This window comes from Talpa europaea, assembly GCF_964194135.1.
Source record: "Talpa europaea genome assembly, chromosome: 10".
Taxonomy (NCBI): Eukaryota; Metazoa; Chordata; class Mammalia; order Eulipotyphla; family Talpidae; genus Talpa; species Talpa europaea.
Window position 1 is genome coordinate 111,636,753 of NC_140077.1, and position 20,955 is coordinate 111,657,707.

At 49.7% G+C, this 20,955-nt stretch overlaps 1 protein-coding gene across 2 annotated transcripts in view; it reads left to right on the plus strand.

Moving 5' to 3' along the window:
- Positions 1-20,955, plus strand: part of RNF150 (ring finger protein 150) — a gene marked incomplete at its 5' end in the record, with an annotated part of 123,084 nt that overhangs the window by 94,274 nt on the left and 7,855 nt on the right. Inside the window, 2 exons of one of the 2 annotated variants that reach the window (XM_084244789.1) lie at positions 6,909-7,005; positions 11,437-11,659. In XM_084244789.1, the coding sequence (XP_084100915.1) occupies positions 6,909-7,005; positions 11,437-11,659 (320 nt within the window). The remainder of the gene's footprint in view (positions 1-6,908; positions 7,006-11,436; positions 11,660-20,955) is intronic. The other variant, XM_084244790.1, reaches the window with a different exon arrangement.

Here is a 20,955-nt window from a genome sequence, read left to right on the forward strand (position 1 = left end):
GGGAAACACTGACTCTAGAACCTGCTGGGGCTGGGTCTGAGTCCTGGCTCTACAACTCACCAGCTCTTTGGACCATTTATTTTAACAAGCTTGAGCTTCCTCCTCCAAAGGAAGGAAATTTCTGCTTCTTACAGTTGCTGTGAATTGATAATATAGGTAATATGCCTGGTTCAAACTAGGCAGTGAACAACCGATAGAGACTACTTGTTAATTGGGTCAGTATTTATTAATTTAAAATACACTCATTTGGTTGACAACGTTGAAAACAAGATTCAGATTATCTGGAGAAACATTTGGCTACCCTGTTAGATGCATGTTGCATAACAGGATTCTTAGATCCTATAGTGATCGATAGCCTGTCTGGGAGATATAATTGACATGTTCCTTTCAGTGTATGACATGATGATTCAATATTTTATATATTGTCAAATGATGACCACAGTAAGTCCAGTCAGGACCACCATTTATAGTGACAAGTTTTTTTTTTTTCTTGTGATGAATCTTTTAATATTTACTCTTAGTGACTTTCAAATATTACAATACAGTATTACCAACTGTATTGCATTCACCACTAACTGTTATTATCACCACTATGCTGTATATTCTATCCCCATCACTGACTTATTTAAGATCTGGGAGTTTGTACTTTTATTTTTTTTTAAAGATTTATTTATTTATACAAGAACCGGGGTACAAGCCAGATGCGTGGGAGGTGAGAAGATTCACCAGAGACAGAACAGAACAGGCAGACTGACTGAAATACACTGCTGAGGGGAGCAGCAGGTGAGACAGGAGAGGTCTGCTGCGCCATGTGGGACCCTTGCCAGCCGGCTGTGATCGAACCAGTGCTGCAGAGGCTGTGGACAGCTTCACAGTGCGGCACTCAACCACCCACGCCACCAGGGGAGGCCGGAGTTTGTACTTTTAACCTTTACTCATTTTGCCCACTTTTCCCCAAGTGTATTTTTTTTAAATAAATTTTATTTTTATATTCCCCATACAATTGCAACCCCCTTATTTTGACCCCAATCCCTCCTCTCCCCGCCCTCTACCCCCCATAGAATGTATCTGGTTCATAGTTTTTTGTTGATTTTGATTTTCACTTTCTTATAGTTATTCATTTTTCTGGTCCCTTATTTAAGTTTTCTAGATTCCTGCTATGAGTGAGACCATCCGGTGTTTTTCTTTCTGGCTTATTTCGCTGAGCATGATCCCTTCCAGCGCCATCCATGTTGCTGCAAACTGCATGTGTTTATCTTTTTTGAATGCTGAGTAATATTCCATGGTGTATATGGACCACATCTTCTTGATCCAGTCATCTATTTTTGGGTATTTGGGTTGTTTCCAGAGCTTAGTGTATTCTTGAGCATGTTTTCTTTTGTTTTCAGATTCCACGTATAAATGAGATCATATCAATTTGTTTTTCTCTGACTTAATATAATGCCATGTTGGCACAAATGACAGGATTTCCTTCTCTCTGATGGCTGAACAACGTCCAGTGTTGTACTTATACCACACCTTCCTTGTCCATCCATCCCTGGATGAACAATAGGTGGCCTCCTGTGGCATCCCCAACCCTCCTTGTTCTTGGGCTATTGTCTTGATGCCCAGAGTTCCTGATGGTCAGCTAAGCAAACAGGCAGGCAGGGGACCTCTCACCAGGACAAAAGTCCCGGTATAAGGAAACCAGCATCTGCTGAAAAAGCAGGCAGATACTATGGCCATACTAGCAAGATCAGCTAGAACACCTTTCTTGTAAGGATGAGGATAAAGTTAGGTAAGAATAGGGAACAGAGACCCAATGCTTTGATTGGCAGGACCTATGGCACCCCCTGCCCCAAGCAATAGCCCCTGGTCACTCCACCCCAGCAGACACCAGACAACGACGCACCCCCACTGACACGCCCCCACGCATGTCCATCCCCTGCATGCTGGCCTACCTTCTCTGAACCTGACTATAAATAAAAAACAAGACTGTCTTGGGTCAGGGCTGCACTGTCTGGCATAGTCCTTCTAGGCTTCTCATCAAAGCCCAGTTTTGGACCTTGAGAATCTCCCCTTGTCCCGCATCCTCCCAATGCTCACTCTACGAGGCGGCAGCATCCACGTCTTCCCACCTGTCTATAGTATTGCAGTAAACAGGGTGATGATGTCTTTTTTAGTCTTTTTGTTCTCTTCAAATAAATACCCAGAATTTCTAGATCATATGGTAGTTTTATTTTTAACTTTCTTGAGGACCTGCACCCATTTCTACCCCACCCACAGTGCACCAGGCCCCTGCTCTGCATCTGCACCAGGACGTGTTCTTTCTGGTCTTTTTCAGTAATAGCCATTCTGGGAGGTGTGAGGTGATGGCTTGTGGTGGTTTTGATTTGTATTTGCCCGAGGGCTAGTGATGTTTGAGCACATTTTTATGTACCTGCTGGCCACATGTATGTCTTCTCTGGAAAAAATATCTATTCAGAGCCTCTGCCCATTTGTTTCATTTTTTTGCTTCTTTTTTTTTTGCTGTTGAGTTGTATGAGTTCTTTATATATTTCAGAATACTCTTTAAAGACAGCCTTTGCAAATTGTTGGACTGTTTTTCTATTTAAAATGCCAATGAAATTTTAATAGATTGTACTGGGTCTTTAGATTGTGCTTAGTAGTGTGGACATATAAATTTTCTTCAATCCATGAGCATGTAATACCTTTTCATTAATTTTTGTCTTTAATTTATTGTACTGGTGTTTTATACTTTCTAGTCTATAGGTTTTCACCTTCTTGGTTAACTTTATTCCCACATATTTTAGTCTCTGATGCCAATATAAGTGGAACTGGTTTCTTAATTTTTCTGAGAGCACATTATTTGGATATAGCAATGCAAGATTTTTATGATGATTTTGTATCCCGCAACTTTACTAAATTTGTATATTAGGTTTCATAGCGTTTGGGTGGAGTCTTTAGTTTTCTGTGTATAATGTGTTATCTGTAGAAAGTGACAGTTTTACTTCCTTTCCAATGTGGGTGCCTTTTATTTCTTTTTCTTGCCTAATTGCACTATGACATTCAATACTAGGTTGAACAGAAGCAGAGAGAGTGGGCATCCTTGTCTTTAAGAAGCATCTTAGAAGAAAAGCTTTCAGATTGTCACTGTGGAGTATAGTGTTCACTGACGGTCTTTGCTGTGTTGAGGTACAAGCCCTCTATATCCACTTTGTTGAAAGTTTTTACCGTAAAGGTGTTCAATTTTGGCAAATGCTTTTCTGCATCTATTGAGATGACCATGATTTTTATCTTTCATTTTGTCAATGTAAAGAGCACATGGACTGGTTTGTGGATGCCGAAACATCCTTGCACGCCTGGGATAAATCCCACTTGATCATGGTGTATGAGCATCTTAGTGTATTAGTGAATTTGGTTGCTGACATTTTATTGCAAATTTTTGTATCCATGTTCATTGAGGATGTGAGTCACATCTTTAATGAACATCCCACCAAAGGGAGTGCAATGGCCTTGGGGCCAAAAGGAAACCATGACTCTACTCTCAATGACAGAGTGACAGGGTCAAAAAAAAAAACCCACACAGCGCATGTGCTGGAAAGCCCACAGCAGCTCCTTTCTCCTCCCGGTGGGGAGAGGTCATGTAAGGGAGGGAGGTGGACATAAGGTGAAAAGACAACAGAAAACAAGAACTGATCCAGGTGGAAATGAGCTTAGCTGGGTTTGTCCTGACTGCTGGGAAATGTGAACTTGTTACTCATAATGGGCTAAGCATTTTGTGCAGTTGTCACGTGTGTCAGGTTCTTGGAACGACGCTTTCTTTCTGAGATGGTTGCTTCCCTTTGTGAATAAGGAAGAAGAGTTTTCTCTTCAACCCTCTGTTGTACTTCTAGCTTGTCAAGGTCATTAACAGAACATCTTGTCCCCTTGTCCCCGGTACGTAGTTTCTCGTCACACAGCCCTGGCTAAAACACGGAAGGGACAGTGCTTGACGGTGAATTGTGCAAGTAGGATGAGTGGAGACTGGCTCTGCCTTGGAGTTGTTTACCAACTCATTGATGCATGTCACTAAACTCTAGATTCTGCCCCTGTTCCTTTATTTAATCCTGTGACATTTTTCTTTCCATTTGGGAGGGAAAATACTGTCTTGCAATCCAAATTACAAACACTTCGTATTTGATGGTCGACACAAAAACTATGGGGCCAGAAATAATCACATGAACACACCGGGGTTTTGCCCTTAGTTCACCCTTTGATTTTTAAAATTTGAAATTACTTGTTTTCAACATCTGAAAGGTTATTTCTGAAGAGGGTCTTCTAACGTACTGTCTAGAAACGAGATAAAATAGAGTAGTAGTAATAAGATTAACTTGTAGCTGGGCGTGGGGGCTGGCTCAGGGCCTGTTAGAAGCTCTGCGGGCATTCTTCCTGCTCATGCACACACACGCGCTCGTTTACTGGCCAACTTACCAATAAGTAACGTCTCACGCATGAGGAGCTGAGTCTTTGCAGGCTGCGCTTACTTGGCGAAGATCAAAAAGTCAAAGAATGATGAGTCGGGGAGTGGGGCCTTTCGCTGTAGGTCCTGGGGGACCTCTGAAGGGCAGTGGTCCTGCCTTGGAGGGAGGGACCTCATTGTATTATTCACTGTCGCCCAGAACAGAATGGAACAAGAGGATGACATAACCAGTGCTTTATTTTAGGAAGATAAATCTGGTGAGGATGAGTGGGCTGCAAAGCCCGGGGGCATGGAGAATGGTTCAGGTGCTATTGCAGCATCACAGAATGAGCTATTACAGAATGAGAGTATGAATGAGCAGCACTCATGTGACAGCCTTTGGGAGAGTGAGTGACCAGGCCCTTGGTAAAGGTCCATTCTTGTAGCAGATTCTCCCTGAGCATCCTATGTGTGCTGCATCCATGCCGGGCGCTGCGGACAGGACAGTGGATTAGGCAGAGAAGTATTGTATTTTGTCTCATGGAATTTAAGGTTCTAATTGGGGGAATGAATTGGCTGGGCCCAGGTTCTCCAGAACCTCCACCAAGAGACTTAATAAATATCCTATTGTGTTTCTATAAATATGACATCTTTTCAAGGCATTGGTTTGTCAGAGAATTGACTCAGGTGGCAAGTCGAGTCTGCAGGGCAGGAGCAATGCTGCGGCCTTGAGGCAGGATCCCTTCTTCCACAGGGAGTCCTTAGTTCTGCTCTTCAGACCTTCCAGCTGTTGACTGAGCCCCTCCCCAGATTATTATTATTAATGTCCTCTATTTAAAATAGCAATTGATTGAATACCTGAGTACTGCGGGCTAACTATCCCATCCCACGGGTGGTGTAAGAATGACAAGTGAACAGAGAAATTTAGAATGTCAGGAAATAACTGCCAGCCTCCGTGGTTGGCAACTCGGGGAGGTGTCTTGGTGTGAATGGATGCATCTCCATTTTACAGATGAGATGACTCGGGGATATCGACCTATTTACGCTCACGACAGCCTTGCTGTCCCTGTGACTCAGTTACATGCAGGAAGCCAGAAGCCGGCCTCCCGGGGCAATGGAGGGACCCCCACCCCTTGTTCCCAGGAGCAGCCCCAGTTCGTGAGCAAATTCAGATCAGGAATGGGACCTGAGTGTGGGGCTTAAAGAGAGGGAGGCACGGATTGCTTTCAGAGGAGCAGCGGGTGGCTTCAGCCAGCACCAGCCCCCACCCCCAGGTGGCTTCCTTGGGTGTCTGGTCCCGAGCTTCTGTGCAAGTCAGTCATTGTGCCTGGCACATGCCCTCCCCCGTGTGGACGACGAGTAGGTGGGCCCCACATCTCGGCTCCGATGCTTCTGGGAAGCCTCCCTACCTTCCTGAACTAGGATAAATCTCCGGGTTATAAGCCCCACCGGCTCCCTGTGGCTCTTGGTGGCTTATGTCCGGCTCTCCTGCTCTACAGCCGAGGGGAGTCAGATCTCGCTGGTGACCTGACATGGAACTTGATCGCTGGCCTCTGCCACCTGTGGGTTCTGTGCACGAGTAGAGGAATGAGACACAGACCTTCCCAGCAACACGTCTTCAGTGACACATCCTGTTGCTGTGCAACCTCTTCTGATCCCCCCCTTGGCGTGCGGCTTCTTCTGGGTCCCCAGGGCAGCTTTTCTTGTGCTCTTTTCTAATGTCGGGGTAGCGTGAGCCTGACGCCCCTTAGCACAAAGGGGCGTGAGAACAAAGACAAAGGAAGAGAAGAGGGAGAGGGGAGAGCCTTGAGTGGGCTTGCTGCGAGCCCCTTAGGAGCCCCCCGTCCTGCCCCAGGTGGGGAATTCTGCCTGTGGTCGGCACAAAGGCTTCCGACCCTGGTGTCCTTCCACGCGTGGGCTCTTGGGAGCCAAGTTGAGAGAAGGTTCCATCTGGAGGCCCCTGCACTTACCGAGTCACTCGTGGTCCCACCATGCGTCCAGAGGGTGTGATGAGGATGGGGCAGGAGTCACCCATCGGTGGGACAGGCAGAGGGCCCCGCGCAGCCGCTCCACGTCTGACCGGACAGCCAGCGCCGCCCGTGCAGTCAGCTGTCCCGCCCCTCTGCCCTTCGTGCCCCGGCGAGTGCAGTGAGCCTTGACCCTGCCCTCGTCTTCCGACTGCAGGGAAAGAAATGGCGGGTTGATGTTGATGCACAAGCAGCACCCACGGGGTCTCTGAAGTCTGCCTGAGAGTCCTCACTTGCGTTCTGTCCAGGAAATATCCGTCCCAGGGAGAAAGAAACCTGGGTTTTGACATTCTCTCCACTTTCCGAGCCTCGGACGACTCAGAGGTCAGCCCCACCAGACGGCCCCGGGGTGAGCCGGGCAGGACGGCCCCGGTGCCGGGCGCTGGAGGGCGGCGTCCGGCTCGGGCTGTGGTGGACTCTGCGCAGCTGCGCCGCTCTAAGATGTGTGGTTCTCATTGCAGGCATCTTTTCCACAAGTCCTGTGTTGACCCCTGGCTTCTAGACCACCGCACCTGCCCCATGTGCAAGATGAACATTCTTAAAGCCCTAGGGATCCCGGTAAGCACGGCGCAGCCTGCGGCATCGCTATGTCTGTCTTTCTGCATCATCCCTCGGCAGGGAGAGCGCCTCACCCCTGATTTGCTGTGTCCCCTCTGAGGAGGGCCCTGGAGCGCCCCGTCACGCTTCTCTCAAATGGAGCACGTCACCCCCCTCCCCCGCCCTCTCTTGTCTGAGTGTCGATGCTGCTGCTGCGGATCCCCTCCCGGGCACTGTGAGTGCAGGGGCTCCGGGGTGTCTGGGGGCCCAGGGCACGTTGTGTCCCCCCCCTGGATCCATCACCCAAGGAGACCTGCAGGCCCCAGAGGCACCTGGCCCAGGTCTGGGGGGGGAGACCATCAGGGACTAGCTCAGAGCCTGTGGGGCCCCCAGGAGCAGGACACCAGAGCCGCTGGGCTCTGGCACCGCCACCACCTGTGCCCTTAGCTGGTTTCTAACATTGAGTCTCTCCTCCCGTGCCAAGAGAGCCCACGTGCTGGCCGGGCCCTCCCGGGACAGCCAGACCAGGTGTGCTGAAGCCAGCCTGGGGTTAGGGGAGAGCAGGACACAGGAGTGTCTAAAAGCAGCTGGACAAAGAGCGTAGGGACCAGCTGTTCCCCACCCCGCTGTCTCTCCTCCAGGCGAACATGAGAGTGTTAACAGTCTGAAGCTGTCACTGGAGGAAGGTCAGATCTCAAAGTTTCTTCAATGCCAAAGGGCGCGCCCAGGACCCGCAGCAGGCTGCAGGGGGGGCACCCTGTCCTGTGCTCTCTGCTGATTTTCACGGTGGATGCACCAAGCTCACATCGACCTGGTGACTCTGGCTTTGGGCTCGCTGTTGAGAGGCGATGAATTCGGTTTTCCGACCAGAGCTGTGCATTCAGGGTGCAAATCAGTGACAGCGGGTGTGAGACATTAGCCCAAACCTCCAGCAGGTGCTGCTGACGCACCAGGTAGGACTCCTCACGTTCTGCTGTGACTGTTCTCGGGGGAGGGAGTGGGTGAAGGTGTGCACGCGCGTGGGGGTCTGGTCTCCGGCGTCTTTAGATCCTTGCAGCTGACCACCACATCCTGGACCTACTGCTCAAAACACTTCCAAGGCTCTCAGCATGGACCCCGTGTGCTGGGTCAGGGCAATAAGGCCGAATGGCCTGCGCCAGCTGAATCAGGCACTGAATAGCATCGGCCGCCACGCTTTTCCCGGGGCTCTAACTTTGCCAGAAGCTACTTGCCAACCAGTTGAGGCTCCAGCTAATAACTGTTGTTTAAATATAGTTCTCGGTGGCCTTTTGTCTTATTTCCAAAACTAGTAACGTTTTGGGTGTCAGGCGTTTTGGCTGTGGCTTGACGCCTCCCAAGTCTGGGCAGCATTTTACTTAGGACAACTGAGTGCCAGGAAAGTAAAACATCGTAGCATCTTCTAGATTCTGCCAAGGATTCTTGAAGCCAGGGGACCAGGAACATGACAGGCATCGGATTCATCCCAGAGCCCCCCACCGCCCCCAGGAGGGAGGAGGCAGGTGGGCTGGTGCTTTGTGCACACCATGCCCCTCCACGCATTTCTGGCTTTGTCTTGGGGGGGGGGTGGCGATTCTGAAGTATGGCTCTGGGAGTAACTTGGGCTGTTCTCACTCACTGCACGCTTCGCTGTTGGCCAGCATGTGTCTCCGCTGTCCCAAAGAGGTGACCTGTTGGCTCCTCTCTCTCAACTCCCCATGTCCCCGGCCAGGCCCACAGCCTTCTCACTTAGAAAATGCTTCTGTATAGCTCACTGGGGCCCTTTCCAAGCAGCTTAAACAATTTGTTGTACAATTTTCCTAAGCCCCTTCTACTCCATTTCCGAAGGCACAGTGAAAAGAGCGAGTCTTTCTCTCTGGGAAGCCGCTGCGGTCCTTCTGCCTCTGGCGTCTGCTAGGGGTGCCTGCTCCTCCCTCCCGAGGCTGAAGGCTGCCAGCCCTTGAGCTCCGCTCCCCCATCCTCCTCTGGACAGCAGCCACTCCCCAAGGACTTAGCTGTAGACCCAACCCACGAGCTTCTCCTGCACAGGGGCAAGGATTCCTGGTGTTAACCGGTTGCCCTGGTGCCTGCCTCTTGCTAAAAGGCGAGCTGGAAAGCTAGGGCTGAGGGCATTTTTGTTTCTTAGTTGATGAATGAGGGTGGAGCAGATGGGGGATATGACATTTTTATCACAATGGAGCCCTTTACCAATGCATTTTTGGCCAAAGAGAAATAAAATACTGACCTAAAAGGCGGGGATGGGGCCTTTGGGGTCAGGTGTGTTTCCTCACTTCTGCGGTGTCACGATGCTTCCGTCTCGCTCCCGTCCCGCTGGCGTCCGTGCACCTGCGTGGACTCCCATAAGCTGCCCGGGTCTCCCAGGCCCCAGCGAACACCTCCGTCACCGGCAGGCTGCGTAGGACTGTGAATAAAAGGAAACCCACATGGCTGGGTGTTCACAAGCCCCTCACCCTGTGGCAGTGGGGAGGTTTCCCCAGACTAGCCTGGATCCCTTTATTCAAGATGGCATGTACCACGTCTTTGTAAAGAGTTGGGCTGTCATTTCTCTTAGAGGCATATAACTTGGGTTTTTCAAAAATCTTATCCTGTTTGAATCATTTAGAGCAGAGAGAGACTGTGAGCTTGGTCTGTTAAGTATCTCTAACCCAGTTATTGTTCACACCTGCCAGCTTATTGAGCTAACTCTTTCCATCCCCTTCAAGAGGCAATGCTCTTACTAGCCCACAAAACACCCCGTATCAAAACCACTATTTTTACAGAAATAAAGGGACAAGTATTTCTGTGGCTGCCTTCAAAGGCAGGCACCCATCTCATCAGGGGGTCTTCTCTCCCCCCATGAATGGCGCCACTTACAAGCGTCCTCGCGTCATGTAGAGCAGGAAAAGAATTATTTTCCCTTCTACCCTCCTCAATTCTCTGACCCGGGGCCTGTAAATTACACTGGCTTATTTTGTTTCTGCTGGTCTAACTGGGAGGAGGATACGTGTGTGATCCAGAAGCTGAAGGTGGGGCTGGCCAGGTGGGGTTCGGGGTGCTGTCGGGGAAGAAAAAGATTCATACCTGTGGGTCTGGGAAGGCGTGCTCCAGGGAGAAGCAGGGCAGGGCACCTGCGGGGGAGGAGCCGCAGGGGAATGGAGAGGCAGGGACAGGAGAGGAAACCTCAGCACAGCCCTCCGGCCTGTTGTGGAGGGTTGGCCCGGAGTGAACTGGCTTGTGTCAGTGAATTGGCTTGCTGCCAGCAGAGACAGAAGGCAAAAAGCATATAGAGGGGAAGGAGTGAGCTGAGGCTGAGGGTTTAGTGGGGTGATGGGGATTTCCATCCTGACTACTTGGAGCACAGGTGGGGGCACTGGAGACAGCTGTGATCAGGACATGGGACTCCTGCTTTGTGCTCCAGCTCCGTCCCCAAGGGCGGGTTTTCTCTTTGAATGAACTTTGAGCACAATGTCTTCATCGTGGTGTGAACTCGGGATTCTCACCTGATCTTTCCCAGCCTGGTCTTCATCCTTTTTGGTGTAAAACCATTTAATGAGTGTCAGGGCAATGCTGATTTTCAGATCAGAGCAAGAAGATTAATGGCCGTGTTTAGTGTTTCTAAGACTTTCTCCAGTACCTCCCTTCTAAAGCCACTTTTATTATAAGTTTGGGCACAGGGGTAACAACTTTTGTGTGTGTGGAAGGCATAGAAATTTGTTCATAATCACTTCAACAGCAGAACTAAAGAGTAAAACTTGACCACTAATAGATAGAATTATGACTATTACAGAAATATTCTAATGGCATGACAACCATGCTTGGCCACGCGGCTGCCTCTCAAAGCAGAGTGTTCCCAGTTCTGTGGTGGTGCTGGGATACTGGGGGTTCTGTAATGAGTAGGTTATTAAACTAGGTGGTCCCCCACTTATATGAGTGTAAGAGATTAATTTATTGAACTTACTGTACAATCAGCTGCATTTTACGTAAATAGGGCTTTTTCTACAGCAGGTTTTGGCTTATTTTTAACAAGTAGCCTCAGCCCTGTGGTGAGCCTCACTAATGAGCCATTCAAATGAGGCAGGCCCAGCCTCCTCCTATCTCTTGTCAGTATATCTGCAAACAACGCCTGGGGCTAGTTAGCAGTCTGTCAGCTACTTCCTACATAAGAACAGATACTATGAGAAGGAAGGGCTATCATTACAAATAAATATCATATTGTCCCCTAAGTAGTTATGTCAATGGATTCCACTGCTATTCCTGGAATTAAAACTTTATGTAGATACTCATCTAGCAGAACCATTGGAAAGGGAACTTTGAAAGTTGTTTCTGTACTAACTACAAAAACTATGCATGGAATATTTTTAAAGAAAATGATTCAGGAAGTAGCCTATAGCCATTTCACCTTGAATGTGAGGACCTGCCAATGTGGTCACACACCTCCTTTCCTCCTCCCGTCAGCCCAACGCCGACTGCATGGACGACCTGCCCACCGACTTTGAGGGCTCCCTGGGGGGTCCACCAACCAACCAGATCACAGGCGCCAGCGACACCACCGTGAATGAGAGCTCAGTCACCTTGGACCCTGCCGTCCGGACTGTGGGTGCCTTGCAGGTTGTCCAGGACACAGACCCAGCTCCTCAGGAGGGAGACGCCATCTTCACTGCTAACAGTAAGTGCTGCTGTGTTGGCCGTGGCGTTGCCAGAAGGGCTGTTACCTGGGGGGGCTGAAGAAACACTTTTGTCAAGCAGTGCATAGGCCGTGACCAGGCTAAACTGCCAGACCCCTAGCTCTTTGTAGAGGTGGGGGGTGTGGGTAGTGGAGGGACAGTCAGCAGGCCTGGCTCTGTCTTCCTGCCACACCCCAGGGTGCCTGAGGCTGGTGCATCTGGCTCTGGGAGCAGAGGGCAGGTGAGAAGAGCAGCTGCCAGGGGTGCTGTGGCCGAGCCGGACTGGCAGGGCTGCTCCTGCTCCAGTGGCTGAGAGTCTTGCGTGTAAACCACAGCACCTTATGGGTATTTCTTTTTTTTTTTTTTTTTTTTTATTTATTTATACAAGCACTGGGTATAGTCAGAAGCACAGGAGGGTGAGAGAATTCACCAGAGCCAGAGCGGGGAGCAGAGCAGGCAGAAGGACCGAAGTACACTGCTGAGGGGAGCAGCGGGCGGCAGCAGGAGAGGTCTGCGCGCCATGTGGGACCCTCCTCCAGTGGCCAGGGAGCAGCCGGGGATTGAACCGGCGCTGCAGAGGCTGCAGGCAGCTTTGCAACCCAGCGCTCAACCGCTGCGCCACCTTATGGGTATTTCACATGCAGCCTCAGTACTTGCGCACACCATGCCAGCGCCCTATCTTGTGGGTGTTTCTGCCCCCTCTCCTGCATGGGCTGTAAATACCATTCTGTTTGATAGAAGGTATAAAAATATCAAAATAGCTGCATTAGCATCACAATCTCAAGTACCTACTACTCTTCAGTCAAATACAGCCAGGATGAAAGTTTCAGGAGCTGAGAAAATCAATATGCAAATTAACTTACCTTTAAGGGTGAGAGGGTTGGGGGATGTTGCAATTTTCAAAGTGTTTCTTCTCCCCCTGCTAGAAGCAACCTGTGTGCCATAAAAATGTGGAAATACAGAAAAGCAGATTAAAGCATTTTGGGATATTGCTTTATATATATATATATTTGTGATTTGTATAGAATTTATAAAATCATAGTGATTTAAGTACATACCTCATTGAAAGATGAAAAAAAGAATGCAAAAATCACTCAGTTACCCCAACTATGGGGAAATCATAATATTTTGGTGTTTTTCCTGATAATCTTTGGAAACAAAGCCATGGGGGTTGAACTTTTAGTATTATAATCTGCAGCCTACACAAAAAGTAACGTGAGGCACTCCGGCAAAAATCCACCCACGTACAGTTGGAGATAGTAGTTTGGAGATAGGTAAGAGCTTTAACTTTGAAACCTTAAAGCTTAGAGGCACATGAGCCTCAGCACTGAAACACTGACCATTACACAACAGAAAGTTTTTAAAGGAGATTCCAATCCCTTTGTGTTAAAGGTCTAGAGTGATGCTGTCCAGTATTAACATACGTAATTAAAATTTTCTATGGCCATGCTAAAATAGTTAATGGGTGGAGTTTATATTAATATGTCTTATTTAATGCAGAATATTTCACAGTCCAAAATCTGGTGTATAGTGTGCACTCACCACTCCTCTCAAGACGGGCCAGCCCTGTTTCCATTGCTCAGGAGCCACATGTGGCTCCGTGCTGGAGAACACGGACGCAGAAGCCTGCTAATTTAGGGGTCAGAAAAGCACTTAAATCTTCGTCATGACAACAACCCTCTCATTTTGACCAAATTGTGGCTGACTCAAGTTAAGCAATAGATTCTCTTTTCAGAGAAAGATTGTCCCATAATTTCTCCATTTAATGGGTAGCTTCAGTTAGCCTCAATATATCACCATAGTAGGCAAGTGGAGTGTCAGAGGCCTGCTCAAGTTCTGATAGCAGTTCCAAATACTGCATCCTTAAACTTTTTTGAGCCCTTAAGAAGAGCTAAATCAAAACTGGATCATTTTCCTGGCTATACAATGATTATTTGAGTTTTAAGAGAAAATGCGTCACTTGTCAGATTCCTTATTTTGCAGAGAGGCCACATCCTCCATACACTTTAGTGACGCCCAGGGGACATATAAGAAGGCACAGATGGTAGGTTAAAACAAATCTGAAGATGAAATAGAAAATGATGGTCTATGTCCACATCATTCTTAGTCCCACTGGGTTTTGCTGAGTGTTTCTAACATAGAGGCAGCTGGTAGATGTGTTTTGAATGAGTTGAGAGGACTTGACCTAAGCTTGAAGCAGGGGCCTCTGTTCACAACAAGATCAAGTGCAGCTGATTTCAAAGGAGAGCATTTGGTAAAACCAAGATACAACAGGAGACACCCCACTGTAGTCGAAGACAGACGGGGGATATCAATGTGGCTAGAGATAGCCATCTTAGCACAGAAACGGGATTTTTCTGACAGGTTCTTTTTCCTAGACCATTGGTTTCTGACTAGCTGTTCATGGTTTATACCATTCACCAAATGGCTGTAGATTCCTGGCAGGGAAATTCTCTTCTCTGTACAGGCTGGTAAATTGCCTAGTGTTCTAGTCAAATAAATAACTAATATACAAACATAAACGCATGACTAAATGAGGACAAAGATTCATTCTCATCAACATTACTGCAGCCAGCTCACTAATGGTGTCTAAAAATAACATGGAGGAAAAAGTGTAGTTGGATGCAGGAATGCTGCAAGTCACAGTAACTCAGTGGAGGTTGGAACGCACATGTCTGCAGACCCAGGAAATTACTAGAAAATGAGGAATATCAACTAGCAAATACATAGCACCACCTGTGCACTGGGAACCCTTGGAAATACCAGCTTACAACAACCCTGCAAACTTACAGTACGATACGATACAACAACCCTACGATGTCAGTAACATTACCTTCCTCTTACTGATGCAGGGATAAAGGCACAGAGATTAATGCAGTGACCCCGGTCACAGGCTAGTGAGCCCCTCCAGCTCCACAGTGCCCAGAGGACGACCAAGGGGACAGATGGCCAGTGTTGCTCAATCCCTTCTCCTTTATTCTCTTCCTCCCTGTATCTAAATTACTGAAAAATCTAAAAGGTTGGGCTCCTCCTTGCATTGTCATCCCTACCTGTTCCTCTCCTGGGGTCCTTCGAGTCCACACAGAAGCCACTTCAGCTCTAAAGGGGAGAGCGGAGAGCAGGCTGCCTTTAGGGAGACAGTGGAAGAGCCGGCATTAAAGATCCTTTTCCCAGCAAAAGGAAAAGCATTTACAAAGCCAAGGCAATCTGGACGTGTGGCCAGTCTGACATTTGGAGAGGGGCGCCCGTGTGCAGGCCTGAGGTGTCCCCGACACTCCGATGGGAAGCCCCCACCCCATGTCTCCCCCACTCCCACCCAGGCCCCTCTTTACCTGCATGCCTGGTGCCCGGGAACAGCTTTGCCTTCTGAATTCCCAGCCCAGACAGCAGACTGTGGAATTTGCTTCAGCAGGAAAAACATTCCTTCGACCCAAAGGAAAACACAGCTAAACCAACAGCCCTGTGGTCCTGCAGCCTCCAGGCAGGAGCTAGAGAAAGACACAGAGGACAAGGCTACCGCCCTCCCCAAACACCTGCGCCTCCATGTGTCCTCTGAGGGCTCTCGGAGCTGCCCACCGGAGCTGCGGCCCCACCAGGTCTAGCACAGCCGCCAGCTCAGCCCCGCTTGCCATCCTTCCTCAAGCTGCAAGGAGTCAGCAGACCCCCCGGGGGTGGGGAGCTGGAGGCACGTGCAGGGGACAGAATCAAGATGGCAATGGCAGGAAGCTGCCCACCTGCCACGGGAGCACCGGGAGCCACCCACGTCCTCAGCTCGGCTTCACGGGGCACCGCTGGCCCATGTTCCGCCAGCCCGACTGCTGAGGTGTGTTCAGGGGTCCGTGTTGCTGCAGCCACTTTAGACACACTGAGCATCTACAGGACCCCCGGCCCTGTGTGAAGACCCCTGCAGGCCCAGAGTTTTCTACTCTGAGGCAATTGACAATCCTGACAGTCTCCTTAGGCCCAAGTACAATGGGTAGCTTTCCCTGACGGCTTTTCCTTTGTGATGCCTGTGAGTCAGGACAGAGGGGTGTCTCCTGCTTACTCACAGGCCTCCTGCTGCCCTCCGTCTGCTGAGGTCCCCTCATGCCCCAGGAGGTCCCTTGAGGCCATCGTGCTCGCCCTCCCACGTCGCCTCTCCCTCGCAGCAGCTGTCTCCCACCCCAGCCCACTCAGCCTTCTCCCTGCAGACCCCAGCCAGGCAGAGGCGAAGGCCCCAGTCAGCTCCAGCTTGAGCCAGTTTCTGAGTCGCACCTCCAGGGGACATGATTCAGAGTCTGTTGGGGGCCCTCATCACTGGGTGTGGCAGTGCCCCCCCTTCGATCTTACTCAGCATGGAAATGCCTCTGCAGACTGTTTCCCAGGTCCCGGCCTTCCTCACCTCCACTCTCTCCTGTTTATGTCTCTGAGTGGTTAGTGAGGTCAGAGTCACAACTGACAGCAGAACACGGGCCCAGGGACGGGGCCCAGGGAGGCCGCCTCACATGCTTTGCCGTCCACAGCTCTTCTGTGGGCAGAGGCAGGAATGTCCCAGCAGAGAATTCATCCTGGAGAGATGCATCCTGAACAACTTGCTGGTCGCCTTAGCTGCCGTCGCTTCTGGAAGAACCTGGAGAGAGGTCAGCCTTCGGTGGGGGGAAATACATGCTTCAGAAAGCTCTGCTGGGACAGAAATAATTGTCAAAGCACAGCCAAAACTGCAGCCCAGAAACCACTCATGTTAGGAGAAAAATAAGTCACTAACAGCCTGCACCGCCATCACCAAGCACTCCCCGGGGACACACACTCCATGCTAATTATGGAAGAAACTTCCAGACTCTTCATTCAGAGACTGGGTGTCGTCTCTGGGATGATTCACTCTGTCATCTGAGGGACTCGATATAGACCTCTCGGGGGATGCGCCGTTCCTACAGGCACAGGCTCTGAAAACGAGGCCAGAAATGACATTCACGCTGCTTTGTTCTAAGTTCTGGATTGGCTATTTTGGGAACAGCGATGAGGCTTGCAGAACACACACAAGTTGTAACAGCCCCTCAGCTCGCTTTGACCACTGCCCAAACATGAACAAGACAAAGCGGGGCTGGGGCTCTCCTGGGGCCCAGTGTGAACCTCTAGGGTTGATGTGGAATGACAGAGGACAGGAGGGCTGGCACAAACAGCCGATTTCTGCTTCCAGACTTGCTGCTGCAGGGACAAGTAGCAATGTCAAGGTTTGGGGTGACTGCAAAATATTTGGGTGCATCCAGAAATAAGCATGTCTAGATATGGCTTTCCAGGGTTTATAAGGCAGGACCAAGGCAGTGGCCACGTCTGCCTTCTCCACTTGCATCAAAACCGTGAATGGCACAGCAGCTCCCCTTGACTGCCAATAAGTCTGCTGGCTGGAGCCTGTGATGGAAACTGTCTCCCTCGGTGCCCGTAAGAGTCACGTTAGCCCTGGAAAGATGCTGCTTGGTTTGTGAGCTTCTCCTCTGTGGCAGACAACAGAATCAGGCAACTGTTTAAGAAGTGAGTGAACCACCTTCAGCTCCTTCTGTCGGAAGTGCAATCGCTGCAGAGCGTGCCACTGCTCCCCACAGTCGTCTCCATGTGTCCACTACCCTCTCCCACCCAGGACCCGTCCCCTGTGAGCAGCGCCCCCCACCCCCACCATGCACTCAATCCTAGGGCCGCATCCACAGATATGAATGGAGAGCAAGGATAGCGAGACATTTGTGGAAATCACCTAATTAGAGACTGAAACATTTTTGTAAACTCCAAGGAAACCAGGATAATTCAGCACACAGGATTCTCTAAATATCATTTGTATCCTTACAGAGAAATAAGACAATAATACACTCATGAGCTAGAAACAGGAATTTTCAGAGGTTGAGCAAGAGCTCTTGGAAATTAACAACTACAGCAGAGTGAAGATCCCCACAGATCAGGGATTAACATTCAAGACATACTCCAAAAACTCATAGAATTCAACAATTAAAAGAAAAAACAATAAATGGGCAGCAGGTGTGAACAATTCACCAAAGAGGAAGGCCAAAAGACACGGAAAAATGTTCACCATCACCTCTCATAAGAGATGCAGGTGAAAGCCACAGTGACAGAACACTGCTTACCTGTGAGAATGGCTCGTGTGAAAAATGCCCCCAACAACAAGTGTTGGCGAGGATGCAGACAAAGAGGAACGCTTTACACTGTTGGTGGAAACGGCAACTGACACAATCATCATGAAAGCCATCTGGATGGGCCTTTCAGAACTAAAAGTGGAAATGCTGTATATGATCTGGCAACCCCATTCTTGGGCAAATGGACACAGAATATGAAACCGTCCATCAGAAAACTCATCCCACGGTTCTCACAGCAGCTTTATTTCCCACCGCTGGAACATGGACGTGGTCTAAATGGCCATCGACAGATGCTTGGATCACGCAGATGTGGTACGTGCACGCGATGGAATAGTACACAGCCATAAGAAATGCAGCTGTTGTCAACAAAATGTAGGGAATTTTGTGCAGCAAAGTAAGACAATGATAAAAATACTGGACATTTACATAGAAGAAATTTGATAAAACACTTTCAAAAACTAGTGGCTCTGAGGTTGAGGGGGAAAGACAAGTGGGCACAGGGGATGGGGAAGGAGAAAAATCCCCATAGAATGATTAAAGGATTAAGATAAAATACTATTTGTCTTGTTCTGGTGTGAACTCGAAATGACAAAAACATTTTCTATCAAATTAAGTTTGAAAAATAGGGGAAAACAGGCAAGCGACATGTCTGAAAAACCCGCTTGTTCACCACCGCTTGCTGCAGCAGCCTCCCCCGCCCACGCGTGCTTTCTGCTGCAGTCAGGTGTGTGGCGACAGCACACTTGGTTCAGAAAATGTGTAAGGCACCAAACTTTTATGAGAGTTCCCCCCTGCATGCTGCGTTTGTATTGTATTTACAATACACGCGTGCGTGGGTGTATTTGCTGTCTTAGTGCTTTCAGTTTTTACAGTAAAATCACTTCCCCGCGCTCAAGCCAATCCTGGGCATCACAATATATTCCTTCCACTCTGTCGCCTTCAGAGTCAAACGATTCCCTCATGTATCATCATTGCCTTTTCAGCATCCCCGGGCAGTAGCTCTGCCACCGCCATAGCCAAGACCCTGTCCTCTCTGACCTTGAGTTTTGCCCCAGCTGCCATTTCACTCTCCCTGAATCTGGTCTTAGCCGTCCTGATCAATCTACTGAAATCTGATCAGGTCACTGTTTTGCTCAAAACATTGTTTCCACGGATGGGTTGAAATTGTGAGCTGGCTCATCTAACCAAGTCATTAGCATTTGGCCTCTGCCTCTCTCACTGCTGTCCCCCGCCAGGCTGGCTCTTAGCATGCAGGCATTTCTGAGCCCCTGTGGTTCCAAAGCCTCCCCACTGCCCTGCTGCTTCCCCTGCCTGTCGCGCCTCTGTCCTCGAGACAGGTCCTCGCTGTGTATCCTGAGCATCAATCTCTGCTGCTCCTTCTATAATCAGTTCCTTTCAGACAGTTCCCTCTGCTATGATTTCTCAAGAAAGCATCTATTGGGCCTCCCTGGTGGTGCAGGGGTTAAGACTCAGTGCTTATCAAGCTATTGCCAGCCACTGCAGCGTGAGTTCCATCCTGGCCAGGGAGCTACTCACATGGCGCAGCAGACCTCTCCTGTCTCCTGCTGCTCCCCACTCTGTCTCTGGTGAATCCTCTCACCCTCTCACCTCTGACCTACACCCCAGTTCTTGTGTGCATAAATAAATAAAAAATCTTTAAAAAAAAAAAGCATCTGTCACCCACTAAATGTATAAAGGTACAGCCTGGGATGGCACACTTGGTGTCAGATGTCCTTAAAGAGTTCCCACTGTGACTTTTCACCTTCACGTTACAGAAGCCAGCGGCGGGTGGCACAGACTCGGTGTCAGTTGACTAAATGAGCAATGTGCTGAATTTTAAATTTTAAAATTTTAAAGAAAGTGAACAGCAGTAACATCTAGAAGGTGCAACATACACTTGCATTTTGTCTGCTAGTGGAAAGAGTAACCTGTGTGTGCACACAGTCTCCCCAGGACAGATGTCCAAGCAGGAGCTGAGGCTCCAGCTGAGGAGCCTCCCCAGAGCCTCTAGGACAACAGCACGGCCTCGCCCCATGTGACTAGGTCCCCAGTAGCAGGGAGGGAGCAGGACTGTGCCTTGTAGAAGTGTATCGGTGGTTTATTATTTCTCACCACTGAGGCTGTGTCGGGGAGCAGCCATGGGGGTAGAGGCTGCGCGGGGAGCGGCGGGGGAGCGGCAGCGAGGGCAAGCCTCGGGGAAGGGCTCGGCCAGCCCCGGCGTCCATTCTGCAATGCCCTGGTGTCGTCCCCAAACCGAGCCCAGACGCCATGCATTTTTGTTTCAGTCCATCGATGCTATTATCAGTGTGAGCCACGAGGAGCAAAGCTGACCCTCCCAGAGATAAGGGGAAGCCACGAGACCTTGGCATTGGACAGAGCTGGGCTCAGGTCCTGGCCTGGCCTCTGCCTCAGCAGCTGTGATCGACCCACAGACCCTCATGGGCCTCCTTTCCCTCGTCCTGAGAACTGTCCAGATGGAAGCCACAGGGGGGGCGCGAGGGGAGGTGCATGGACGCCTGTGCAGCTGCCGGGTCAGAGCCCAGCCTCGGGGAGTCACCATGTCGCCCCTGCCGGCCATGCACTGCACCCCTCCCTCGTGAACACACGCGCGATGCACATGCCTATATAACTGGTATCACTGAAACGTCCTGATTTTATGAAAGTACCTACAAAGAGCCTTTGTCAGGTGGAGCCCAAGACCCATTAGCTCTAGGTTGAGTCCAAAACCATTTGCCCGGGATGAACTGGGGCTGCCTTCCTTGGCTTCAGTTACCAGGACCACGTCACTTCCTGAGCCGGAACTGTGTGCACGTGTTATTTCACCTTGTCCGTGATCATGTCAGTGCTACTGTTATCCACTGCCATCTTTATTACTATGATCTCATGTAAAATGGCGACTGTCCTGATAGTCCTGCTTGTAGAGAGGCCACTTGGGTCCAGGTCATCACTGGCCAGCCCGCGAGCCGTCCACAGCTGCTAATGCCGTCTTCACGCCTCCCTGCCCCTGGCTCTGTTTGGCTCTACTTGACACACAGCCGCCCAGCCAAGTCTCAAGTCTCAGTGCTTTCCATATAAAGACCTCCCAGACAGATGATTTGTGATTTCACATTTGCTAAGGCTTGCTGTCCTCTCTGTGTTTGTAAGACAAACCCCAAGAGACAGCTTGAAGCAAAAATTTGCAAAATACCCAT